The 27189-nt window shown below is 42.0% G+C and overlaps 1 protein-coding gene across 16 annotated transcripts in view; it reads right to left on the minus strand.

Annotated features, from left to right (window-relative positions):
* Positions 1-27189, minus strand: part of FGGY (FGGY carbohydrate kinase domain containing) — a 414792-nt gene that overhangs the window by 357959 nt on the left and 29644 nt on the right. For 13 of the 16 annotated variants that reach the window (XM_038537374.1, XM_038537373.1, XM_038537375.1 and 10 more), the window contains 3 exons: positions 24141-24355; positions 11527-11638; positions 5080-5231 (listed from right to left, as the gene is read on the minus strand). In XM_038537374.1, coding sequence (XP_038393302.1) covers positions 5080-5231; positions 11527-11638; positions 24141-24344 — 468 coding nt within the window. In that variant the 5' untranslated portion in view covers positions 24345-24355. Of the gene's footprint in view, positions 1-5079; positions 5232-11526; positions 11639-24140; positions 24356-27189 lie in introns of those variants that run through there. The other 3 variants (XM_038537384.1, XM_038537385.1, XM_038537383.1) reach the window with 1 other exon arrangement.

Here is a 27189-nt window from a genome sequence, read left to right on the forward strand (position 1 = left end):
CCCTTAACTCTCTTGACCTTCCCCAGTCTGCACCTTGTTACCCTGCAATGTTTCATGTTTATAAAGATAGGAGACTCCAGCTGTTCCAGCCTGACAGAACTTAATTTACATTTGGCCTTGATTAAGATGAGAGTCAGAATCATTGAGACCAAATGGAAAAGCCAGACTGCTGGGGGTTATGAAAAATTCAAATGGCATTTTTCCTTTTATCTGACAATTCTTATTAAGGAGACATGCGTCAACCTGAAACACAAAAACTTTAAATGTAAAGGACATGATTAAAATTCCACATTGCAGAACTAGGACCTGAGTGACTTTGCCCAAGAGCTGCGGTGGTCCTAGTCTATCACTTAGGTCTTATGAGAAGTCTGAACTCCAGATTCTGCTTGACTCCCTCTGACATCAGATTCTAGGCCAAGGACAAGGAGCCCATGAATGACAGCAGCACTGAAGTGAGTGGTCAGCTCTGACTCTGCCATCTTGCTCGCCCCTCACAGCCAATCAGCCTCCATGTCCCGCTGATAATATCCCCTAAAAATTCTGGAATCTATCACTTCCCCATCCCACAGTGCCCACTTCACAGCTCATGACTTCCCACATGGAGGACTACAAAAACCCCCTTAGCGAGCCGTTCAAATTATTAAAAAACTATGTATTGACTACCTACTATATGCCAGGCATTTGATTAGGGGTAGAGAAACAGCCATGAACAAAACAGATAGGCTCTCCATCCCCCCCTTGGGTTACAATGGTGGGAAGACCCAGGCACCACGTAAATCATCATACAAAATGATTCCTGCTACAATTTATGAAAGATACAATGAAGTAAGAGTGCAATGAAGAGATCCCTGATATATGTGAGGTCAGGCAAGGCTTTTCTGAAGACATAACAATAAAGCTGAAACCTGTATGAGTTAGGATGGGTGTTAAATAGCAGGAAAAATATTCAGAGGCAGAAGGCACAGGATCACATCATCATCAAGACCGGGGTCAGCACACTTTTCTCTAATAGTCCACAAAGTAAGTATTTTCAGCCTTGTGGGCACTCAGTCTCTGTCTCAACTACTCAGCTCTGTCCCATAGTGATGCAAAAGCAGCCATAGACAATACACAAATGAATCAGTGTGGCTGTGTTTCAATAAAATTCTGTGGCCACAAAAATTTGAATTTCACATAATTCTCACAAGTCACAAAATATCACTCTCCTTTTGATTCCTTTTTCAGGCATTTGAAGTAAAACCCACCCTTTGCTCCCAAACCATCCAAAAACAAGTAGCAGGCCAGATCTGGCCCATTGGCCAGAGTGGACCAACCCGCAGTCAAGATGGAGGTGGCAAAGAACAGAGCGTGTCTGAGATACCCTAACGGGATCCCGGTAGACAGAGTGAGTAAGGTGAGGGACACCCAGTAAGTAGAAAGGGGGTGGTGAAAATGACATCACATACCATCTTCTGGGCCATGTTACAAATTTTGGAATTTATCTTAAGAGAAAAGCCAAGACAACAAAGTGCTATAATCAGTAAAGTATGAAAACTAGTTCTTACTCCCCCCCACACACACATACACACACACACACACACACACACACACACATTTTCTCACACCTAACCAGTCTCTTTATCTCTGCCAAAGGTATCTAAGACATTCCCTCCCCCTTGCTTAAAGACCATCTATCACCAAATAAGCCCTTAACAAACTGAGCCCAGGCTACTTACCTGGCCTCATCTCCTACTACACTCAGGGAAGCATCCCAGGCTCTTATCCCAGGACCTGCGTACCTTACCAAAAATGAACCACAGTCTTTCTCAAGAATTTCCTCCCCGTCTTCTCTAAAAGGCAAAACCTCCATTCCTATCTTGAGATTCATCTTGAAGAACTCCTCCCAGAAGCAAATTATTTTCTCCAAAAGTACTGCATATTTATCAAGGTGCTTAAAACATCTGACAGCTCTGGTCCCATGTCTCTTTCCTCCTCCTGCCACCCCCAACTGCTTCCCCACTACTACCCCAGAGGACTCTGGGCTCCTCAAGGATAAGCCTGAATGAGTGTGGCTGTGTTTCAATAAAATTCTGTGGCCACAAAAATTTGATCTTTGTGCTTATGTCCCCAGTGCCTACAACACTGCTGGTTCATAGCAGAACCTCAGTTAATATCTGGTGAATTAAAGAGTGAATAAGGGGGGCACCTGGGTGGCTCAGTCAGTTAAGTGTCTGCCTTTGGCTCAGGTCAGGATCCCAGGGTCCTGGGATCAAGCCCTGCATCAGTCTCCCAGTTCAGCAAGAAGCCTGCTTCTCCTTCCACCCTTCTGCCCCTACTCCTTCCTACTCCTGAGCTCTCTCTCTCTCTCTCCTCTCTTTCAAATATACAAATAGATATTTTAAAAATAATTTAAATTTTTAATTTAAAAAAAGAGTGAATAAGGGAGTAAACAAATGACAGCCCCATGAGTTAGCAGAGTCTCACATTCTGACTGATGTGCTGGCGCACAACTCTTTGAAAGCTATCTAAGCCCCTGGTCCCCCACTCTTCCACAGCCCCATTCAAAAGACGGTACTGTGTTCTGATTCTCCACAAATGTGTGCTCTTCAGGATATAAGGGCAGAGCTTCTAGAATCAGAAGTGGTTTTATAAGTCTGGGGGCTTGTCAGAAAATGCCAATTCTCAGTCCTTACCCCAGGACTACTAAATCAGGAATCCCCAGGTGATTAATAAGATTCCCAGGTAATTCATTTACACATTAAAATTGGAAGAGGATCCTAAACCATCGGGGTCAGGCTTTAAGGATAACATGCTAAAACTGGTATTAGACACTATCTTTTATTTGGAATTTGCAATCATTGATAAAACCAAAGTAATTCGCAGCACAGATTCCTGTATGTGCTTACCAAAAAAAAAGAATAAATTGAAGAAATTTTAAAAATAGATTTGAGGCTCAACCTTCAGGTAGTTAAATACACGATGAGATAATGTTTAAGGCCTTTCTGAGAAAACTCTGAAATGGAACTGATGGATGGATGGTCAGTCTTAGGTCACAATCCCTGACTGCTGCAATCTAGAACCTAATTATTTTTTTTTTTTAGAACCTAATTATTTTTTATGCACTTTACTGAGTTTGGTTAGATCTCAAGTGCACAGTGGTGAGCATCCAGAGAGGTTCACACCAGATATATAGTTAGATCACCCGGGATATACAGCCCCAAGCTGACATGAAGCAGGTGCTCAGTTAAGGCCCTGATGATGTACCAGTGACCACCTACTTGATCCTTCCCACTTAATTGAAAAGTACAGCTTTTCTTTCCTGTAGCCAAGAAGGATGTGATATGTCCAACCCATTTGTTTTCTTGCACCATGTTTAGGCTGGTTTAAAAACACCACTGCCTCTGTTCCTGGTCCTACCCTAAAGTGGCATGCTTTTGGAGGGATTTCAGTTACAGCATGATATGATGGGGGTGAGCTGGGGTTTGGAGGCCAGCAGACATGGGTTTAAATTCTGGCTCTATCATCTGTTTAGGAAAATCATACTGCCATCCCTGTCAGCCTCAGTTTCCATGCTGTCTATCAAGCAGAGTTTGCTAAGATTAAATCAATATCTACAGAACACACAGCAGAGAGTGGGGGCAGTGCAAAGTAGTGCTATATTCTGACTTGTATTTCAGGATATACTTATATCAGGTTTTCAAGCCAGTCCAGACCAACTTTCTCACTTTATAGATGGAAAAAGTGAGGCCCAGGATGAGAACTGCTTTGCTCAAAGTCACACTAGGTGATGCAAGTAGAGTCAGAAACTCTGACTCCTAAAATACTCTGTTTTCAAACTCTTAATAAATATAGAAGGCTTTGTGCAAATTAAAGCTTACACAACAGCTCAATATGCTAAACAGATAACAAGTCAAACTTCCCTTGATTATTGATGACTTCTTTGCTTCTGTCTCTTCTGCTCACGGTGGCAATCCAGAAACACTTTCTCAGCACCATTACACTCCCCTCAACCCCCATACATTTTGAGTAATCAAAGACTTGGCCCATTTGAAACCCCAGAGCCAGTAAATGAATCACACCAGGTCTTACTCATTAGATGGATTCTCTCCTCACCAGACTACCTAGGGATTTTCAAGTCCCTGAGGTTCCCAGAGGACTTGAACTTTCTTGCACATCCATCCCTACTGGGCACCATTAAGCTGACATCACCATTATCCACACTTCATAAAGGATCTGAACATCTGGAAACAGGAACCACCTGCAAGTGCTCTGTCCAGAGATCACTGTATCACTCGAGGACATGGAAACTCAAGTTCAGGTGACATGAGAAACCTGAACATGCCACCATGGCCAGATTAATCCTCAGGGGATACTAGTGTATAGAGAAAGAAGGTTCTGGTCAGAAGATGTAGACTTAAAGCCCAGCTCTGCTATTTTCTATTAGGAATGGTAATCGGCATCTCTGAACTCCAGGAGAGTACTGGCTATTAAGAGAATTGATTGCAGAGTCAGCCAGTCTCTGGTTCCAACCCTGGCTCTGCCACATGTTTATCATGTCACTTTGGGTGAGTTGGTTATCTCTATTAGCTTTAGTTTTCTTGTCTTCAGACAACCCTCAGCCCAAAAGAGACAACTCCTGCCTTCATAAGGTGGCTGCTAGGATTCAAAGAGATAATCTGTGTCAAACACTTATTAAGTGCCTACATAGGGCAGTCTGGGTGGCACAGAGCCTGATCCTAGAGACCCAGGATCGAGTCCCATATCGGGCTCCCTGCATGGAGCCTGCTTCTCCCTCTGCCTGTGTCTCTGCCTCTTTCTCTCTCTCTTTCTCTCTCTCTCTCATAAATAAATAAAATCTTTTAAAAAAATAAAATAAAAAAATAAAGTGCCTGCATAAGGTTAGCACCTGAAAACAAGAATGATTTAACTGAAACCTAATCAATAAATTAGGATCAACCTGGGTTGATCCAGAAGAGAGAGCAGCTCTCTGAGGAAAAGTCAAACATAACAGACTTGAGCACAGTGCTTGGTACAGACAGATCCACAATGAATGAATCCCCAGCTGCGATGAGCATGCTCTCTCCACCTGAAGGCACTCACCTCTTTTAGCCACAAAAGCTTTGGGGCCTGCATTTCCACGGACATCACGCCCCCAACACACTGCAGGACGCTGTGCTTGGTTTCATTGATCCTGTGGACCTGAGTGATGGCCCGGTGGTCCAGCCACATGATGATGTTTCGGCGGGAATCCCCTAGCAGAACAAGAGACGTAAGGTCACATGCATATGCTCAGCCTTCTAACCCAAGGGGACACTTCCAGAATCCCAAGAGCACAAATCTATCCAACTACTATGATCTCAGACATCAACAACAGCAAGCACGAGGGCCCCTACCAACACGAATTAGTGCACTCCACCCAAACTCTAGATTTCCCTTTGAGCGATGCGTCCTTATTTAAGTGTCACTCCAGTGTTAAATGTCTATACCAAAACCAGTGGGGATCTACCAATTAATTCAATTCTCATTCATTCTCTCCCAACTTCCTCCCTCCTTTCCTATCGCTTCTGTTCCAGAAAACCTTTGCTGAGAGAGAGAGAGAGAGAGAGAGAGAGTGTGTGTGTGTGTGTGTGTGTGTGTGTATGCTCAGGAAAAGAGTCTATGAAGTTAAGCCTAAAACAATACATTGGCTTTTTAAGATCTGCTTCCATTAAATACAAACACTTCAACGGAATAATATACCCAATATAACACACCAACTACATCCATACAGTGGCTTTTATCTGCTTATATTCTTACTTCTTCTAGTCACTTTAATTAAAATTCATTAACTTTGGTATTTTTCCCCCCTCATTCAGTTGGTTTGGTGGAATGGGAAGCACTGTAACTTTTTTCAGTTTGGGGACCTGGCCGACCTCATGAGGAATGCTCACTATTTCAGTTACAGGTGGAGATACATTGAAAGAGTCATTAAATTTTTCTTAGCCAAACTGTCCTTATCTATAAGACAGGGACAACACCACCTAATGGCATATAAGATTTTTCATTCACTAACAAGACCATGCACATAAAGACAAGCACTGGGATGCCTGAGTGGCTCAGCTGTTGAGCATCTGCCTTTAGCTCAGGGCATGATCCTGGGTTCCCGGGATCAAGTCCCACATCAGGCTCCCTGCATGGAGCCTGCTTCTCCCTCTGCCTGTGTCTCTGCCTCTCTCTGTGTCTCTCATGAATAAATAAATAAAATCTTAAAAAAAAAAAAAAACAGGCAAGCACCTACCACACAGTAGACCCTCCAGAGAAAGAAAAATTAAGAAACAGAATTTTAAACCAGCTGGAAAAGAAGCACAGGCATGTGCCTCACATTCTACCTCTGCCATCCTGCAGCCCACAAGGAAATGAATTGTGCCTTTCTCCCTTTCATGGTCTCTATTAATTCCTCATGTACTAATGGGCAAACCAATATTCTTTTTATAGTCCTCTGCTTCCTCAGATGGCAAAATGTGGAGATCAGCAATGAATAAACCAGGCGATAATAAAAGGGAAAGATATAAGGGGACCCCACAGTAATTGAACCAGATACGTCACACATTATTTTGCAATTGCAGAATCACTGCAGCTAATAACAAATATTTATAAAGCTCTGTGTGTGTGTCCCAAGCCCTGTGTTAAACGTTTTATACACATCATCTCATTTAATCCTCAAAACAACTCTCTGATCTAGGTCATTTCCCATGACAAACTGACTCCGAGATTTAAGATTTGCTTCCTATCTCAGTTTGGAAAAGCATATAGTGTGCTTTAAAACAGATCTGTGCAGAGAATGAATAAACAAATTGGTACAACAAACTTAAACTCAAGCTACACATATCAACATGAATAATGATACCAGCCAAGATAGTTTTAAACACCACATTTATTGTTTGTTGTTGAGGGTATACACATATGTGGAAAGTGCAGAAATGATGTGTTTGTGAACACCAACTACAGCAGCATGGTCACCATCCAGGGAGGGGGAAGGCATAGACCGAAGCTTCAGGTGGTTCTTCCTTCAAAAAAAGTCTGTGGCCAAGGGAGTAAATTTCTATCTGCTTATCCTCAGAACTGGGTACACAGGAGGCTATGAATCTTATTTTCCTTACTTTGCCATGTTTCTGAAAAAGGATCCTTAAAATTGAAAGAAACAACGCCAACCTAAGAAAATATCTAAGTCACGTGATCATCACCATGATGAGGCAAGGACTCAGTCTCTGCTTTGCCTGCCTGGAGAGGGTTCAGGTCCCACAAAAGCTCCTCAAACCACAGTAGTACTTTGAAAATAAGAGGAAGTACATGAGACCTTCCAGAGACACATCTAAGATTTGTTTTTAAATAGCTGAGTGATTATACCATATAATGTCACTGCTTAAAGCTTTGCTTCTCAACCCTTCTTGCACATTAGAACCACCCAGGATAGTTTTTAAAACATTGATGTCCAGCTCTCATCCCAGCAACATCAAAGAATCAGAATGTGGAGGTGTAGGCACACATGTGTGCATACATGCATACACATGCATGTGTGTGGGTGTGTGCATGTGTGTGTCGGGGCACCTAGGTGGTGGAGTTGGTTAAGTGTCTGACTCTTGGTTTCGGCTCAGATCGTGATCTCAGGGTCCCAAGATCGAGTCCCATGTTGAGCTTCACACTCAGTACAGTCTGTTTAATATTCTCTCTCCCTCTGCCTCACCCCTCTACATACTCTCTTTTTCTCTCTAAAATAAATAAATAAATCTTTTAAAAAGGGGAGGGCGACAATGTCAGTATTGCTTCTTAAATATTGTATAAGTGCAACTGCAGCTACTTCAAGCCAAAAACACCTGCCGCTAAACTTTCAACTAGAATGACAATCAGCTCCTACTGCCTCTATGCCTCTACAGGAAGAAGCTCTCAGAAAACAGAATGACACAATGAAATTGTGGGAATCAATTAACTTATTATATATATATATATATATGTGTGTGTGTGTGTGTATACACATATATATATGAAGATTATTAAATAATGATTCACATTGTGGACAAAAAAATGAGGTTAATCGTTTTTCATTTTTTATGGAAAATCACAATGAAAGGACTCCACTGAAAGCTCACTGGATCTTTCACTGAGCATCTATTCCATGTCAGGCACAGGGCTGGATGCTGGGATGCCGAGGAGAATATGCCACAGTCCTGCCTGTATGGAGCATGTGGCTGCATAGAGAGCTTCCAAAAGGCAGGGAAGCTTTCTTTTAAAGAGTTCTGAAAAAGACTGTACACTAGTTAGGCAGGTGAAGAGGGGATGAGGAAGGAGACTCTACAAAGCAGAGTCAGCAGGTGAAACAAAGCACAGAGCTTAAACAAGGGATTATAGAAGGGGAGGTGGGTGGAGGGATGGAGTAACTGGGTGATGAGCATTAAGGAGGGCACATGATGTGATGAGCACGGGGCGTTATGCTATATGTTGGCAAACTGCATTTAAATTAAAACAAACACCGAGCTTAAAAAGTGTCAAGTTTTAAGAAAATTAGAAGCAATTGCTAGAACAGAATTTCAGTTATACAGTCAGTTTATCCACAGGCATATTATTCATTGATGTATTCACTCAATTAATATTCTGGATCTCTCACAGGAGCTGTGCCAAGCATACTTGTGGGAAATTACTATGAATTAGCACAAATACCTATGAGGTTCCTACTGCAGGGTAGCCTAAGAGGTAACTCCCTGCCCAACCCTGAATTCTCACCCTTGCTTCTTCTTGCTCCCAAGAGCTCCTGGGGCTAGGATGACCCAGTCAGAGTTGTGCTATGAGTTAGGGGGGTTGCAGAGTTGGGAGCACGCAGCAGTGGCACCCTGGCCCAACCTGGAACTGTCTGATCTTCAAAGGAAAGATCAAACAAGAAGAGGCTAAAATGCGAATATTTTATCATGTAGTAAAGATTACCATTCTTAAACTACTGTAAACAACATGAATACTTGTTTTTTTTTTGTTTTACTTGTTTTTTTTTTTTTTTCCTTTCCTTTTCCTTTTTTTTTTTAATCATCTTATCATTTTGGCCTGTTTTGTGGGTTTGGCTTTAATGGTGATAGTTAATTTCCTGACCCCACTGCCTGTTCCTCACCCTTACTCCAGTTAACCAATCAAGAGTTGTTCACTGCCACACAGGCATCAGAAGTCATTAAACAACCTTTGAATCATCTTTAAAATTCAAACCTCATTTTCTAGCACAAGATAATCCATTTCAGATAAAATCTAACCTTAATAGAACCTATTGAAAGGCAAGAAACTGGTAAGGGGTACCTGCAGCTGGATGCATTTGATGAATGGGTACATTTTAACCTTTTTGATGGAATAAAATTATTTCAACACTTATAATTAGGGTTGTAACCTAACTACCCTTTTTATAGAAGTCCTGTTAACAGCAGGCAATTCCACCTACAATGAGGAAAAAGATGGCACCCAGAGAGGGTGCACTACATATGTAAGCAGGTCTAACAAGAACTCTCTTCTTCCACTTCAAGCATTCTTGCTCCTAGTATCTTAGCTACCCAATTCAGCTGCACCCAGTAATTCTCCACATACCAGAACTATGGAGGAAACATAAAAAATGCTGATGCCCTAGACTCACCACAAGCCAAGTGAATACAAAGCTTGAGAGTAAGGCTCATGAATTGGGATTTTAAAAGATCCCAGGTTGATTCTAATATAAAGCCAGAATTAAAAACCATATATTTTAGCAGATCAGAGGTTAGTGTCCTGGGAACCTAGGGCTGTTTAACATCTAAAGTCCCACCCAAAATGGGAACTCATCCAACAGCATCCCTAAGAGACCATCACCTGATTGCTACTTAAAGCAAGCCAGTCAAGACAGTGCTGACAGCCTCCCTAAGCGGCCAGCTCCTTGGCTGTCCACAGCTCCTAACTGGAGAGTGTTTGCTGCTGCTGAGCTGAGGTCTGCTAGTCCAGGTCCATTCCTTTGGTCTGTGCTTTCTGAAGTGGCCCAGATTGGGGCTGTTCTGCCTTCTTGGGCCAGAACACTTCCAGGTGAGCCAGAGATTAGCCACTGAGAACAGGGAACATTCATGTTTGTCTTTGACACTCCAACACTTCATAAAACAGGGCTTGGCACACAGAAGGTGCTAATCAATAGCCAAAAAGGGGGTAAAGTGTGTGTGTGTGTGTGTGTGTGTGTGTGTGTGTGTGTGTATGTGTGTGTGTGTGTGTGTGTGTAAAGATGGGCATCACTATCACTGTGTTCTAACCATTTATCTACTTGCATACTTTGTCCAGCACATGAAATTTATATAAATCGTTATTCTATTAATTAGGTCCATAAAAGTGAGTGGGACACATCCTCTTTTTAGGAATTCATGATCAGATGGAAGAAACATTTCTGAGCATTCAGGTATCAGGCTTAGTCTTCACAACAAAGCTATGGTTCATTATTCCAATTCTTTCAGAAAATGCAGAGGTAAAGAGACTTGCTCATAGTGTCATTGCTCAGCATCAACGGAGCCGAGATCTGGGACCTCCTGACTCTAATTCCAACGTGCCCAGTGTGCCCTAGTCCTTAGAGCCACCTGTTAAGTAAGGCCTGGCCACTGCAGTGTCCACTGCTGAGGGTTCTCAAATATAACCTTGTCCTAAAATGCACGTGCAATGGCTATGTTGGCAATAACTCACTGACGATCCCTAGAGGCACACTTCTTAGATGGAACATGCAATTTTCAGTATGCCATGGTCTCCACCACTCCCTAATGTCTTCTGTTCATGAAAAGGTTAGATAGAGTTGAAATTTATCTCCACACATGCGCTTTTTTTTTTTTTTTTCAAACCTGGTCCATCTTACTCATTTTCATTACCTACCTGACTACTATGAACTTCTGGGTTTGCAATCTCAGTGCTAGCACTGCTTGCTAAAACTTCCCAAGAGGGACAAGTCTTGGACCATGAAAAATTTCTGATGGTGAACCCAAGTGGCACATACATTTGAAACAGCTCATTATTGTACTCACAAGTCTCTATGAGGCCAATATCATGAGGTGGGAATGTCTTGTGCACTAGTGAAAATAGAGAGGCCAATCTCTTTCCAGCTTCTGTGGGATGCATGGTCCTGTCTGCCTTATTCTATTTCCTTTAAATGGACTTGGTTCACCTACTCAAATAAAGATGCTACAGAAGCTTCATAACACAAAGCAACTGCAGGCACTAACCTTCCCTTCCCAGAAAACACCCACACCACTGGCCTGTTTCAAGGATGCTCACTATGAGCTAATGATCCCACATCCTTCCCTCAGTGGACTGTCTACTGTGCTTCTTGTGCATTAGTGAGATAAGTCTCTCCCTAACCCAGACCCAATGTCACCACTCCCACCACCTGTCCTCCAAGCCAGTAAACCTCCCCAACATGATTCTGGCCTCTGTGCTCCACCACTAAATCTCATCCTTAGCAGTAAGAGACACCTGACCTCGTGCTCCACCTGAGGCCCAGCCAATCTCCCATGACCAGGGAAAGAGAGAGTGAAAAAGTCCTACCTTCATGGTTTACCGGTAAAGGACGAAACTGCTTATCCAAAACCACCAGAGAACATGTGGCATCAAACCCAAGCCCTCGGATTTGGTTTACATCAATCCCTTGTACAACTTTCTGTTTTAAAAACAAACAAACAAAAACATAAATTACAAGACAGGCTTTTAAAAGACTGAAAAGTTATGACTAGAAAGAAAATGAATAACCAAATCGGATAAATATTTACAACAGAAAACAGATAAAAGTTTAATATAACTAAAATAATAGAAGATCCTCTAAATTAATAAGACAAAGACAACCAATCTAATTGGAGATCAAGCAAAGTACATGGCAAGTCACTTCATAAATAATAGTCAAAAAGCATATAAAAAGATTCCCAACTCCACTTACATAAATAAGTTAAATTAATGCAAATAAAAACACATCAATCTTTGCTTTTCACATTGGCAAATATGTATAAGATTAACAATACACAGTAGTAGCAGACTGGGAAAAGTGGACCTTCTCTTACATTATTCTAACAGTGTAATAATTTGGTACAGATTTTGGAGAATAACTTCATAGTATTTATTAAAACTAAAAACATACATAAGTTTTGTCCAGCCAACTCACTTCTAGGAACCTACCTTAGTGCCTTATTAACATAAGTTAAGTGTCGATGAAAGTTAACTGCAGCACTACTTGAGAATATATTTAAAATTTGGAAAAACCAATTTTTATTACAGTACATCTGCAAAATGGAATATTATACAACCACTAAAAAGAAGTAGAGAAGTAACTTCTGAGTGTGGTACTCTGAAGAGGCTGGCAAATCCGTTTAGCAAAATAAAAGTTAATAAAGCTGGACAAAATTATCAAAAACAACCATTTGGGGGCTATGGAACATGAATAAAGTTCATTTATTTATTTATTCTTGAAAAATCAAAGCATTTAAATTTTGAGAAGGATTTATTGTTTAAAACATCAAAATTGTATTTAAAACATTCCCACAAATACAAAATAAAACAAAACAAAAAACTCTAGGACCAGATGGCTCCACTGGGAAATTCTACTAAACATTCAAGGAAGAAATAATTCCATTCCTGCACAAACTTGTTTAGGACATAATGAAGGAGGGAACATTTTTCAACAAATTTTTATGGCCAGCTATACTTTCATACCAAGCCAAACAAGACATCAAAAGTAAAAAACAGGGGATCCCTGGGTGGCACAGCGGTTTGGCTCCTGCCTTTGGCCCAGGGCGCGATCCTGGAGACCCGGGACCAAATCCCACGTCGGGCTCCTGGTGCATGGAGCCTGCTTCACCCTCTGCCTGTGTCTCTGCCTCTCTCTCTCTCTCTCTCTCTCTCTCTCTGTGACTATCATAAATAAATAAAAATTAAAAAAAATAAAAAATAAAAAACACTATGGACCAATATGTGCTATGAAAATAGGTGTAAAATTCCTTAACAAAATATTAACTACAAAACATGTATTATATACTATGACCATGTGAGGTTATCCCAGGAATGCAAGGGTGATTTAATATCTATACATAAATTAATGTATTATACATATTAATAGAATAAAGCATAAACACCAAATGGTCATCTCAATAGATGTAGAAAAAGAGAGAAAAACAAATCAATAAAGAGCATCTACAAAAACCAACAGCTAAAATTACACTTCATGATAAAATGAATGGTTCCTTCCTGTTATAAACAAAGAGAAATGTCTTCCATCACTTTCATTCAACCTGCAACTAGTATTTCCAGCCAGTGCAATAAGGCAGGAAAAGAAATTTAAAGCACACAGATTGGAAAGAAAGAAGTTTAAGCATCTTTTTTTGCAGAAAGTGGAAAATCCTAGGGATCTACAAAAAAAAAAAAAAAAAAAAAAGCTATGAGAGGTAATAAGCAAGTATAGTAAGATCACAGGATACAAGGCTAGCATATTAAAAATAATTGTATTTCTATATATAAGAAACATCAAAATTGAAATTAAGGAAATAATTCCATTCAAAATAGCATCCAAAAAAAAAAAAAAAACCCTCAGGAATGAATTTATCAAAAGAATTTCAAAACCAATGCCCTGATAACTACAAAACATTGCTACAAAAAGAAACTACAAATTGGAGAAATATGTTATATTCATGAAATGGAAAATTCAACATTGTGAAAATGGCAATGTCCTCAATTAATCTACAGATTCTACACAACCTCTATAAAAATTTCAGCAGGTTTTTGGATATTTGGGAGGTTTTACAAATAGACAAGCTGTTCTTAACATTTATGTAAAAATGTATAGAATGTAGAAGAGCCTAGTCATGTTTGAAAACAAAGTTGGAGAACTTAAGCTATCTGATTTCAACTTACTATCAAACTATCATTACTAAATCAGTGTGGCACTGACACAGGATAAATTTATAGATTATATGAAATAGATCAGGAATATAAGAAATAAGCCCATTTATGGTTGATTACTTTTTGTAAAGATTTTTAAAATTTATTTATTCATTCATGAAAGACAGAGAGAGAGAAAAAAAGAGAGAGAGAGGTAGGCAAAAACAGGCAGAGGGAGAAGCAGGCCCCATGCTGGGAGCCTGATGTGGGTCTCGATCTCTGGTCTCCAGGATCACGCCCTGGGCCAAAGGCAGGCACTAAACCACCGAACCACCTTGGGATCCCCAGTTGATTACTTTTTTATAAAAGTATGAAGACAATTCAGTGGCATAAAGACAGCCTATTTAATAATAGGGCTGGAACAACTAAATGTCCACATGCAAGAAAAAAACTTATACTTCTAGAGTTTCTCCATACTTCTAGAGTTTTTCCTCACATGCACACAAAAATTAATTCAAAATGTGTCGCATCTCCAAATGTAAAAATTAAAACTATAAAACTGTGGGAGAAAATGTTTGTGACATGAGTTAGACAAAGATTTCTTTAAAAGACCCATAAAAGAAAAAAAACTAATATATTTGACTTCATCTAAATTTTGCTCTTCAAATGCAACCGTAAGAAAATAAAAAGATAAGCTACAGATTGGAGAAAATATTTACAATTCATACATCTGATAATAGGCCTATGTATAGAATAAAGAATTCTTATAACTGAAATAATAAGAGAAAACCCTATTACAAAATGACAAAAGATTTAAATACACACATCATCCAAGAAGACATACAAATGTCCATTAAGTATATGGAAATATGCTCAAAAACATTCGTTATTAAGAAAATGCAAACGAGGGTGCCTGAGTGGCTCAGTTGGTTAAGCACCTGCCTTTCCACTCAGATTATGATCTTGGGGTCCTGGGATGGAGCCCAGCATTGGGCTCTCTGCTAAGTGGGGAGCCTGCTTCTCCCTCTCCCTCTGCCTCTCCCCCTGCTTGTGCTCTCTTGCTCTCTGTCAAATAAATAAATAAAATATTTTTTTAAAATGAAAACTAAATCACAATGGGAAAAGACTGACAATACTGTTAGAAAATTCTAGAGAAAGTAGAAGCCTCACACACTGCTGGTGGAAATGGAAAATACAGCCACTTTGGGAAAAAAGTTTGGCAATTTTTAAACATAATTTACCATACAATCCAGCAACTTTACTTCTTAAGTATTTACCCAAGAAAAATAAAAACATATGTCAACATAAACACTTGTATGTGAATATTCATAGCAGCATTATTCATAATACCTCCAAACTGGAAACAAATCAAATGCCCTTCATAGTTTAATCACGTGATTAATCAGTGTGGTGACTGAGGGCAAGTCACACAATTCCAGCCATTCCAATCACTCTCTTGACTTGCTGGGTCAAGTCTCTATAGCATTTATAGAGGCAGGGCTTCCTCTGCCTGGAATGTCCTTCTAACTTGGCTCAGAAATCTCTAGGCAGGGCATAAGATCAATGATGTTGAGTGCAGACTACCTGAGTTTGAAACCTGGCTCTTCCATTTACTAGTTATGTGACTTTGGAAGCCAAAATTCCATTCTCCTTAATTACACAAAACCACCCACTTATACCTCCAACTCTTAATGATGTTATAATAATTCAGTAAAATGTGGTGTGATTAGCCCAACATCTAGTATTCAATGTACAATAAATAGCAGCCATTATTAGAGTAATCAGTTTCCTTAAATCCTCTTTGAACTCATGGGGCATCATTCCATGAATTAATAAGCCAGCCCTAACTTCTACTTGCCATTAGGTTCTGTCTCTATGCACAGAGTGCATGCCTGACTTGGGCAGGCCCATCTCACACAAGCCAGCAGTGATTCAAAAGAGGAATCGGGTAAGACAATGCAGAACACTCAATAAAACTCACTCCCACAAGGCAGCTTTGGAACAGAAATGAACATGAGATATAGTGTCAAAAGAGCCACTTTTGAGTTTCAGTTCCACCACCTTTGGATCAGATAAGCCTGCACTAATCACAACACCTTTCTGACCTTCAGTTTCTTGAGGGTGAGAGTCATCTCCCAAGTGAGGATCAAAAGAGTCAACTGGTTTAAAAGTGCTTGTTTTGTTTTCAAAGATTTTATTTATATATTCATGAGAGACACAGACACACACACACACACACACACACACACACACAGAGGCAGAGACACGGGCAGGGGGAGAAGCAGGCTCCATGCAGGGAGCCCGACGCGGGACTCCATCCCAGGACTCCAGGATCACACCCTGGGCTGAAGGCGGCGCTAAACCGCTGAGCCACCTGGGCTGCCCATAAAAAGTGCTTTGAAACTAGTAAACCTCTGTAGGAAATGAAAAGGATGGAAAACCCACCCCGTGACTTATTAACTACATGCATGAAATATTTTTTTTCTTTTGTACAAGGCATAGTATACTGTGTCATGTTAGCACATTTACAATTGATATAGGCAAAGGGATAGTGATCGAGAAGGCTAAATAAACACAAACCTTCTCAAGAATTATGGTGGGAGAAACCTTCCGGTAGGAGCAAAGAAAGTATTTCTCTTCAACCTATTTTATGAACCCCTCTGAAGACCTAGAGTTCTATATTCTACTCATGGCCTTCCAATCACAAAGGTTCAACCATTCCAACTCCAAGACGGAAATCTATCACAGGGAACTAGAAGAATAAGTGTTACATGCATTTAAATCTGATTTGGTTAGGTAGCCGTATCACCAGTCTTACATGAAAATGTCTTATGATCATGCTGATCCAGCAGTAGGAGTACCCTATTCCCAAACCCTACTCATCTAAATCATCCCAGAAAGATGGCTGTCAGAGCCACACTACCCAGAAGATACAAAGGACTTGACCTGTTGACCAGAGGATTCCTTTTAATGCTCTTATAAATGGAAAAAAAGCAGTCCAGTAAACTCACCCCAATGACTTGGCATTGAGGGAATTTCCACAGCTAGAGAGAAAGCACATTGCTCTTCTAAAGAATTTCCAGAGAAGGAGATTTCTGCAACTTCATTTGGTAACCTGGTCCATGTCTAGCAACTGTCAACTCGTAGCTATGGGGCAGCAAACAAATATTTGGGGAAGGGATTGTGCATTGCTTTGTTCTGACGGTGGGAACCAGTTCAATTCTGCATGTGTTTTAAATCAGCAGGCTCTGCCATATTGGGTGGGGAGGCAGTATTCCTTTGAAATCCTCCAAACTGAGAACTGGAGGGTCAGAGGCCTACCTGGCTTTTTCTTTAGCTATATTTGGAGCAAGGGTCAAAGCCTAGGGCCTTGCACCCAAAGTCCAACTTGCAATTGAGTTTTGTGGCTGCTACTATATTCTTTTCAATCTTGATTTGAATGCCTTTGTCAGCCTTGAGGATGTGTGGGGTTATGAAATCCCTGGTTCCCTCAGGCTCATCACTCCCTGTTGCCTACACAATTCAATTACTCACACGTTCAATCAGTCAGCAAATATAATCAAACCTCTTCTAGGGTCAGGCTGAGCACTCTTCTGGGTATTTGGGAAACAAAGAAGAGAATATTTTTTAAAAATCCTTATTCCTTTGGAGACTGCATTTTATTAGTCAACACCTAAATAAAACATACAGTGGACATATAGTAAACAAGAAAATGATAAGGGGATCAGGAGTGCCAGAAAAGAGGGAGGTAGTTGCTGAGAAGATGAAATTTAAGACACGTAAAGGACCCGAGTATCGGACCTTGTGGAAACCTGGTGGGCAAGTGTTGCAGGTAGGAGAATAGCCAGTGCAAAGGCTCTGAGGTGGGAACAGCAACCAGATTAATACAGCTTGTGTGGGGAGTATGTTACCTGCAAGGCTGCTGGAGACACTCTATTTACCAAAATCTACTGTAGTGACTAGGACAATGCATAAATCCAACCATGGACCATGACCTACACAGCATCTTAGCTTAGATTTGGTGCTGTCTCTTGAAGATAAACAGAGAAATAGAGAACAGACACTTCCATTTATGTCAGGGACACCAACATTCTTCTAAGAAGGGAAATTCTGAAACTACCTTCATCTCTTTCCTCTCTCCACACTTACCAAGTCCTATTATATCTCCCTTCCAAAGTCCATCTTGTCACTCTTATTTATTCCTCTGCCAACATTCTTACCAGCCATTCATCATTAAAGAGAAATCATTGAGGTGCCTGGGTGCCTCAGTAGGTTAAGCATCCGACTCTTGATTTCAGCTCAGGTCACGATGTCAGAGTCATGAGATTGAGCTCCACATCGGGCTCCCCGCTCAACAGGAAGTCTGCTTAAGTTTCTCTCCCTCTCCCTTTGCCCCTCCTCCTGCTTGTGCTTGCACTCTCTCTCTCTCAAATAAATAAATAAATCTTAAAAAAAAAAATTATTAAGCGCCTGTATGTGCCAGCACGGAGTACACATGCTAAACAAGACAGACATAGCCCTAGCCTCCCAGAGCTTATATAGTTCAAAGGAATCTCAGCCTCCAGAACTTCTTTAGAAGAAACCACCTCCTAAATGATTTGGCGTCCTTGAATTTAATTTCTGTTCCCTCGAGCACCACCTTAAATTGGCTGCTGGTCAATATGAAACTCTAGAAAACACCTTACTGGCCTCAAAAGGAGCGTTACCAGATTCGCCCCCTCATGCAATGCAGTCTCCCCTCTTCCTCCTATTGGAAAATACCTGCCCCAAACCGAGCTGGCTCCTTCACATCTCCACATCAGCACTTTTGTCCATTCCATTCCTCCAGCTCTGAATGTCATCTCTTAGAGTTCTCCAGAGTCCTGTTTAGACCTACATCCTTCCTCAAGCCTTCTCAATTGATTGGGAGTAGAGAAGTCCCCATTTCTTTATGCATTCATTCTTTTGGTACTTCCTGAGTCTACTGGATGTTAGGTCCTGGGTGAGCAAACTGTAGTTCCTACCCCTTTGAAACATCAAATCTAGAAGATAAGATAGATATCAACTGAAAAAAAAAAAAAAAGATGTATTATTTGTTATTGTTATGTGATGATATAATGACTTTATTATTTATTATTCATCAAAAAATGAATGATTCACAAACCATGTGACATTCTATGTAGGAAAAGTATAAGACACTGTCACAAAACTTAGTAAAATAGAACTTAGTTTGGAGGTGCTATGGGCTGAGAAAAGGCTTCTTTCTTGAAGGACTTGACTTTTGCACTAAGATTCAGTGCAGCACTATCCAATAGAACTTCCTACAATGACAGCAATATTCTGTATCTGTGCTGCCCATACAGTACCCATCAACCACGCAGGCTCCCAAGCATCTGAAATGTGGCCAGTGCATCTAAGGAACTAAACTTTAAATTTAAGTTAATTAGAATAAAAAATTTAAATAGCCACATGTACCTAGTGACTAGTGTATTAGATAGTGTGAATCCAAAGATGAAGAGGAGTTAGATATGTCAGCAGAAAGTGAGAAGAGTAAGTAAGAAGGAGAAAGAATGTGTGTAAATGTCCTGAGACTAGACGGAGCATTCACTGCATGCTTGAGGACAGGACGGAAGGAGAGTGTGGCTGGAACATGAGGAGCTAAGAGAAGCATCATGAGATGAGCAAAGGAAGTAGGTGGAACCCAAACAAGGCAGGGCCTGAAGACCAGGTTAAGGATTTTGAGTTCTATCCAAATAGTAGTGTGGTGCTCTGGAAGGATGGTGAGCAAAAGAGTGACAAGATCTGGTTAAAAAAAAAAAAAAAAAAAAAAATCATTCCAGTTCCAAGAAGGAGAATGGATTGGGAAGGAGAAGTGCATACATGAGATCAGTTAGGTTTTTTGCACTAATTCAGATAAGCAACAAATGTGCGGTGCTGGACATGGAAAGAAGGCAAAGATCTGACCTGAGTATAGGCTTATCGCGTACTTTCTGGGTGACTTAGGAAAAGTCACTTAGCACTCTGGGTCTCCAATGTTCTTTTCAACTGTAAAATGGGAACAACCACCCCTGCCCCACCTACACTGTATGACAATCAAATGAATATGAAAGTGTTTTGTAAACCACACAGGTTCTACAAATAAGAGTTAATATTATTGCTCAATCCCACATGGTTTACTCCCTTTCTGTTCCTTCTCCCTTCAACCATTACTCATATATAACTAGTACAACTTAGAACAAAACAGTACTTCGTTGGCTTCATAGGTGCTGGGTTTTTCCATTAGACTGAACTATTTCATTCTTAGGGGCAGAGAATTTGTTATATACCTCTTCTGTACACATTCCAGGGCTTAGCAAAAATCACAGCACCTAGTAGGTGCTCAAACAATTGTGTGAGAACTAAATGATACTGGACAAATGCCTCTTGGCTAAATGACACCTCCAGCTTATCTTTTTTCTTCTTCCTAATGGGAGCTGGTACTAATTATATACGAACTTGCAATGTTCTCACTTTCTTCAGATGATTAAAAATTGTGGTTCCGAAAAGAGATACAAGCCTTTAAAATCAGGGATGGTGTATACCTCTAGGACTTAGGTGTTTCCATAGCACTTTTTAGATGGGTGAGTGCCAACCCAATAAAGACCCTCCAATTCTAGTAGTACAACAAAACTAGGATTTGGAGCCATCTCACTAGGGATCTTGTCCTATCTCTCATACCTGTTAGTTTCAGAGCCTCGATATCCTCACGTGTCAAACAGAAAGAATGGCAGACTTATCTCACACAGTTACTGCAATACTTAAGCCAGATCAGGGATGCCAGAATTTTGTTTATTTATTTTTAGTTCTAAGTAACATTAACACAGCAACCATTGATTGAGCAGCAAAGCTGTGCCAGGCAATGTGTTAGATGCTGGGAATACAGCTCCCTGCAAGAGCTCAGCTCCTGACTTTAAAGAAACCAAACAAGTCACCAATTACAATGCTATCTGATAAGGATCAAATGCTACGTGATGAGGACAGGTGAAGACAGTGGGCTCTGGGGCAGCAGAAGGGATTTCTTGTCCTGTCTTTCCTCTGAGGTTGTCAAGGGAGGACAGAGGATGTCAGAGGTCATCAGGGAAGGCTCCCAGGAGCAAGTTACGCAGAAGATTACCTTGTAAGTACCCATGCAGGAGTTGGGCACATGAAGAAGAGAAGAATGTTCCAGATAATGAAAATAACAGAGACATTTCATCCACTCATGTACTCAACAAACATGAATTGGGCCTATCAGAGGCAAGGCAGTCTAGGGAACTATGGATAAACAAGACGTGACCCCTGCTCAGGGGGCACATACTGTTTATAGGAGCAGACAGTCAGGGAAAGGCACTTATAATTCAGTATGGTTAGCATACTCACAGAGTGAGTTCAAGGGTCCCTACATAGTGGCAAATTCAAAAAAACTTTAGGTAGCTTAATATGATTTCCAAGCAGGAGGCACAGGGAGCGAAATGAGGCTGGAGAGAGGGGCAGAAGGGAGAGCACGAGTGGGATGGTAGCAGTCCACCCCTTGCTCATATTAATCATGTGATGTTGGGCCAGTTACTTAACCCTTCAAAGCTCATGTCTTTGAGGTTGGTTTTTATTATTCTGTTTTGGAGCTGTAGCTCCACGTCAAGAGGCTGTCATGTGGATAAGATGAAGTGATGGATATCAAGTATTCAGCTTGGTACCTGGAACATAATGAGTGCCCAAGAAAGGTTAGCTGTCATCATCATCATCTTATTATTTTTGCTGCTGTTGTTCTTATTAATTCAAATAAGAGAAAAACTATCTCAGGTGAATGACTCAGGGAAAGGAAAGTAGTACAACTGCTCTCAAACTCTTCCTGAAGTCCTTGAAAAAGAAGAGAAAGGACAGACTGTGTTCTGCATCACCCTTTGCCCTATACCAGCACTTGACAAAGTCTTACATACAAAGAACCCTAACCAGACAGGGGGTGAGTGAAGGTTTCCAAAAAGCACCTGTGATGTTTCAGTGTTTCATCTTAGAAGTTCATTCTCCTCCACAAGCTACCCATTTCTCTTACTGTTACCATCATCATCACCACAGGGAACGCAATGCTTACTCATTTCCAAGCACTGTTGTAGCACTGTATATGCATTCACACAGTCCTCACTACAACCCTTTGGAGATAAGCTACAATTATCATTCCCATTTTATAGATAAGGAAAGTCGAGCAAGAAACCTGAAGTAACTTGTCAAAGATGACAAGCTAATGACTGTTGGGAATGGGATGTCAGGCAGCCCCGGTGGCTCAGCGATTTAGCGCCGCCTTCAGCCCAGGGCGTGATCCTAGAGACCTGGGATCGAGTCCCACATCAGGCTCCCTGCAGGGAGTCTGCTTCTCCCTCTGCCTGTCTCTGCCTCTCTCTTGCTCTCTCTGAATAAGAAAGAAAGAAAGAAAGAAAGAAAGAAAGAAAGAAAGAAAGAAAGAAAGAAAGAAAGAAAGAAAGAAAGAAAGAAAGAAAGAAGGAAGGAAGGAAGGAAGGAAGGAAGGAAGGAAGGAAGGAAGGAAGGAGAAAAAGAAAAAGAAAAAGGAAAAGAGAAAAGAAAAGAAAAGAAAAGAAAAGAAAGAAAAGAAAAGAAAAGAAAAGAAAAGAAAAGAAAAGAAAAGAAAAGAAAAGAAAAGAAAAGAAAGAAATGGGATGTCAAGAAAGAAATGGGATGTCAATCCAGGTAGTCTGGCTCTAGAATCTATACTCCAAGGTGTGCTATCTTCTTAACTAAAAAAAAAAAAAAGCTTCCTTCTCTAAACCTCACACCAGCAATGAGCTGCAAGATGTGTCATGCTTATCCTATGGCTTCTGGCACAGGGCCATATAGACATACCCCATGTGAGCAGACAGCCTAAGACCCAGCCACTTTATTGCAATAGCCTCAATGAGATAGCCTCACTTAGGACAAATGCCCACAGCACTCATGGGGCTCTCGGGGCTCACACTGATGACGGAGCTGGCCGCCACCGGGAGATGATTAAAAATCTACCATTAAACCAAGCTGTACTTAGAGCAGACCTTTTTTAAAGTAGCTTTTCATCAGGGGATTATATTTTCTTCTTGACAATTTCCTTAATGGCAAGAAAGGCTGTATGTTAGAAGAACAAAGGAGACCCAAGGGCAAAGAGTAGAAGATTCTCACCATGGCAGGAGCCAAAAGCAGGGAGGGAGGAAGAAAATTAAACAGGCAGAAGAGATGTGCCCCCACTTTTACTCCTATAGGATGCTCCGGCACTGCCCACCCCCACCTCCTCTCTCTGCCTTCCTCTCTGGGGGCACTAACAGCAGCCCAGAGCTCATTAAAGTTTAAACAGACTGATCAATATGGACAGAATGGTGAATTGTCCATCTGCAAATTACCAAGCTCTTCATGAATATTTAAGGAACAAAACTAGGAACAGAGGGAAAAGTAACCAGGACTTTATTTTTCCCTCTGAAAGGGAAAAAGACAGAAGTGCCTCTGTCCCTCCTGATCACCAGGTACTCAAACCAAACAGTCAAGTTGGACAAGTGAGCATCACTTCCTTTCCCGAGCCAGTGGGCGAACTGCAAGCTGACATCACTCCACATCAACATCTGTCTGGCACAACTCGATGTCCTTGCTTTCTCAAAACACACCACGTGCACGTGCCACTCATGCCTTTGCACATGCTGTTGCCTCTGAACAAAACAATCTTCTTTGTGGAAGACAGGAGAGTCCAGGACTGACAGTACAGCGGTGGAGTCAGCCTGAGCCTCCATAGGCTCCCGTCCTGCCTCTGCCTCTTACCAACTGCAAGAACTTGGGCAAGTCACCTAACCTTTCTGAGCCTGTTTCCTCCTCAATACAACAGGGGCTATAACAGGACTACGTTCATAGGGTCATTGCAAGGATTCACATACACGATGCATGCTAATACAGTTTACACACCACTGGGCACACGTGAAGACACAGGTGTTAGCTAGGATTATCAGTGACTTCTTCCACATTCAGTCATACGTGATGGGATCCTCTGCTTGTTCCCCATCCTGGGTCCTGTCCACGTGAGCCCCTCCAAGCTGTCCTTTCCTCAGCTCCAGCCACAGCCACTGAGCCCCCGGCACCTACCGAGGCATAGTGTAGCTGTCGTCTACTGGTCTCTGCCACTAGACTGTGAGCTCCCAAAAGGCAAGGCCTATATCTAAAGTGTCCCAACATTGGTTGGGAGTGGTTCCCAGTAGCAGGTGTACAAAACAGACATGCTCAGTCGGTGGGAGCAGGGGAGCATATGCAAGGATAGAATGCCACAGCTGTGGCCATACCTTTGTGACAACACAGCATGCAGCCCAGATGTCCTCGGACGATTGCTCATGATGGTTGAACTGAGGCTCCCATCGCTTAATTGGCTGGTCTGCGAAAGCCAAAAGGATGCCCCTCTGATCCACCAGAGCCGCACGCACACTGCCTGTTCCGACATCCACACCCACATAGTAGCTCCCTGGTTCCTGATCTCCGCCAGGCATCATGATCCCTCCACCTGCCATGATCAAGGACAAAAACCACATGAAGACCGAGTGGGTCTGCAAAATCAAGCCCAAGATATCTTGCAAGTGAAAATAAAAGAGGCACAGCTGACCAACCAGTTACCATTTACTTATTCGTCCACCCAACAAAAACACTGAGTGCGGCGCGTAAACAAGACCAGCAAGGCCTCAGATGTGGAGTTTCCGTTCTTGGGAGGAAGTCAGATGTTAAACTGCTACGAATTACATAATCACTTACCCAAAGTTGTGATACTGGGTGAAAAGTGCTATATGGATGAATACGGGCTGTGGAAACCAGCAAATCTAGAGATAACAGTGTGTATTTATTCTCATAGAATCTGAATCAAAATGAGGACAGTGACCACAGTACTAAAAAGGAACCTCATCTATCCTGTCAACCTTCCATTCAAAGAATGATCTACTAAGCACCTATTACACGCCTAACACTGTGAAAAGTACACGCATCTGCTCTTTTCCTCACTGTGACTCTGGAAGGAGAACATACTTAAATCTCTAAATTTATAGGTCCTCAGGGGGAGACTCCAAGAGATACATAACTTCTCTCTTAAAGCTAGGTCCGCACACTTAAGAGAGTAAATGTACATTCCAGTGATGCATGTTGCACGGATGGGGAAACAGGTCCCAGAGAAGTGAAGCGGCCTGGATCCACGGCCTCCCATCTGTGCACTGTCAAGTCCCACGCCCTTCCTGTTCATTCTTAACAGCTTGCGGGCTGCTTGGGAGAAGAGGGAAGTCTACCGCAGCCGAGTCACGAAGTGACTGGGAATTGGGAAGGAGACTCGCAGGGGACGGGATCAGGAATTTGTCAGTCGATCTGTTTTCTTTACAGACCCTTTGCGAGTTACGAGGCAATCTGACCAGAGAACACTCAGGAATTCCTTGGCCTTCAGTGCCGCTCTCAGTCCCTCTGGTCAGATTAGCCCACATGACACAGAAATCTCACAGAGGCTTTCATTTCCCAGATCAGCCTTTCGCAGAGCAAGAACAAGCCCCCCAGACAGCCACGCTGGTGAACAGGCTACAGCTCCCCAGGTGAGCCGGGGCAGGCTTAGCACCCGGAGTCTCATTTCAACCCAGAAAGCGTTCTGAGCCCTTCCATTTCAAAAAGGTAAATGTTTCTTTGGCAAGGTCACACTTGGGGACTCTAAAACGAAGCCAGCCCGCAGATGTTCAGTTACTGCTTCCTGGATATTCATCCCAGTCAAAAACAGCTTCATTAAAAGTGATTGCTTTTGACTTAATCACAGTGATTCCCCAACGGCAGCATCTGCCCCCTTCAGCTTGCAGGCTCCCTGGCAGGTGGGAGAGGAAACCGGGGAAGCCACAGTGAGCACGTGTACCTTCGGCAGGGCTGCGGAGGACAACTCTCCGGCTCCAGCCTCTGCACTTCCCCATCACCCTGCCTCCCTCGCTTACAGGGCTTCAGGAGCTGCACAGGACCTAGAGCACCAGTGGTCAAGCTCTGCATTCCCTCCTTTTCTTCAAGCCATTACTCATAGAGGATTTAAATCAAGTCAAAGAAGAGCTGCTCCCTTTGAAGGAAGGATCAGCCCAGCCCTGGCCTCCCTGCCTCCTCAGAGCCATCCCTCTGCTGGGTCCTTTCTCAGGACTCAGGGTGGTTATAATACAGCCTGATGCCCTGGGCATAGCATCCCAGGCCCTGTTTGTGGTTGGCCTCGCCAATCGCAATCCTGCCCATTCTTACACCAAACTCCAGATGTCCAGAGACTCCTCATCCTGACCTGCCTCAGGGCTGCCCCACTGCTTTGCACTTGCCCTTCCCTACCTAACCCCCTCTCTCTTGTGACCTCAGACTTCTATTTTCAGTTCCAATTCAACCATCTCCCCTTGCCTTTCTCTGTCACTTGGTGCCACGAGAGTACAGTGTCCCTACTTTCTTCAAATCTTAACCATTCTAAAATGTCATTTATTTTTGGTTCCAGGTCTGTCTCCCTTACTGGCCTGAACCTGAAAAATAAGGAACTTTGATTTCTGTATCCCTAGCTCCTAACAGTGTCTGGTATAGAATCAATTTTCAATAAACGTTTACTGAATCAACACCCAGATCGGTGAAATCAATAGAAAACACAGATGAATGGGCTTATCCTTTAACAGTTTGAATTCTTAGTTTTCTACTTATATGAACTAGTGTTTTGCTTGCATTCTAATCTCTGTATGCTTCATTCATCCAGTTAATATTTATTGGATGCCTACAACCACTTTAATTCTAGGACACTCATTTTTTTTACATTTTGTTTCTTTGAAATCAGTGACTCCTACAATCAATGGCATCTCACAATTCATTGGTAGCATTGTCTTTCTTACTTAGTGGTATATGAAATGATAATGCATCTTGCAATCCATGACTGCCATCCAAAGAAACGCAGATTGGGCCAGGTATCAAGCACCATGCTAAAAGCTGAGGATACCATAAAGGACAAAACAGGATGGTGCCCTGGCCCAGAGCTTCCTCAACTTTATCTGCAAGCAGGAGGAAGACTGATCAAACCAGCTGCTCCACCTCCTACACTCACATCTTCTCCTTTGGAATGCCCTCTTCTAGCTTCTCACCGTGTCCAGTGTAAAGGCCCAGGCGTGCTGCTCCTAACACTAATCCTGGCACGCCTATAACCCTCTGCCCTTGCCTACCAGTCTCCAAGACTATGCTAAACACTTCAGGGAGAAACAAGGAAATACAAAGGAAATGAAGAATCCATACAAATGTTCCGGCTTACCTAGACTGGCCAGCCATCTCCCAGCCTTCACCCCATTCCAGCTAGCCCCAGTGACAAGACAGATTTCTCCA

The sequence above is a fragment of the Canis lupus genome, chromosome 5, assembly GCF_011100685.1.
Source record: "Canis lupus familiaris isolate Mischka breed German Shepherd chromosome 5, alternate assembly UU_Cfam_GSD_1.0, whole genome shotgun sequence".
Lineage (NCBI taxonomy): Eukaryota > Metazoa > Chordata > Mammalia > Carnivora > Canidae > Canis > Canis lupus.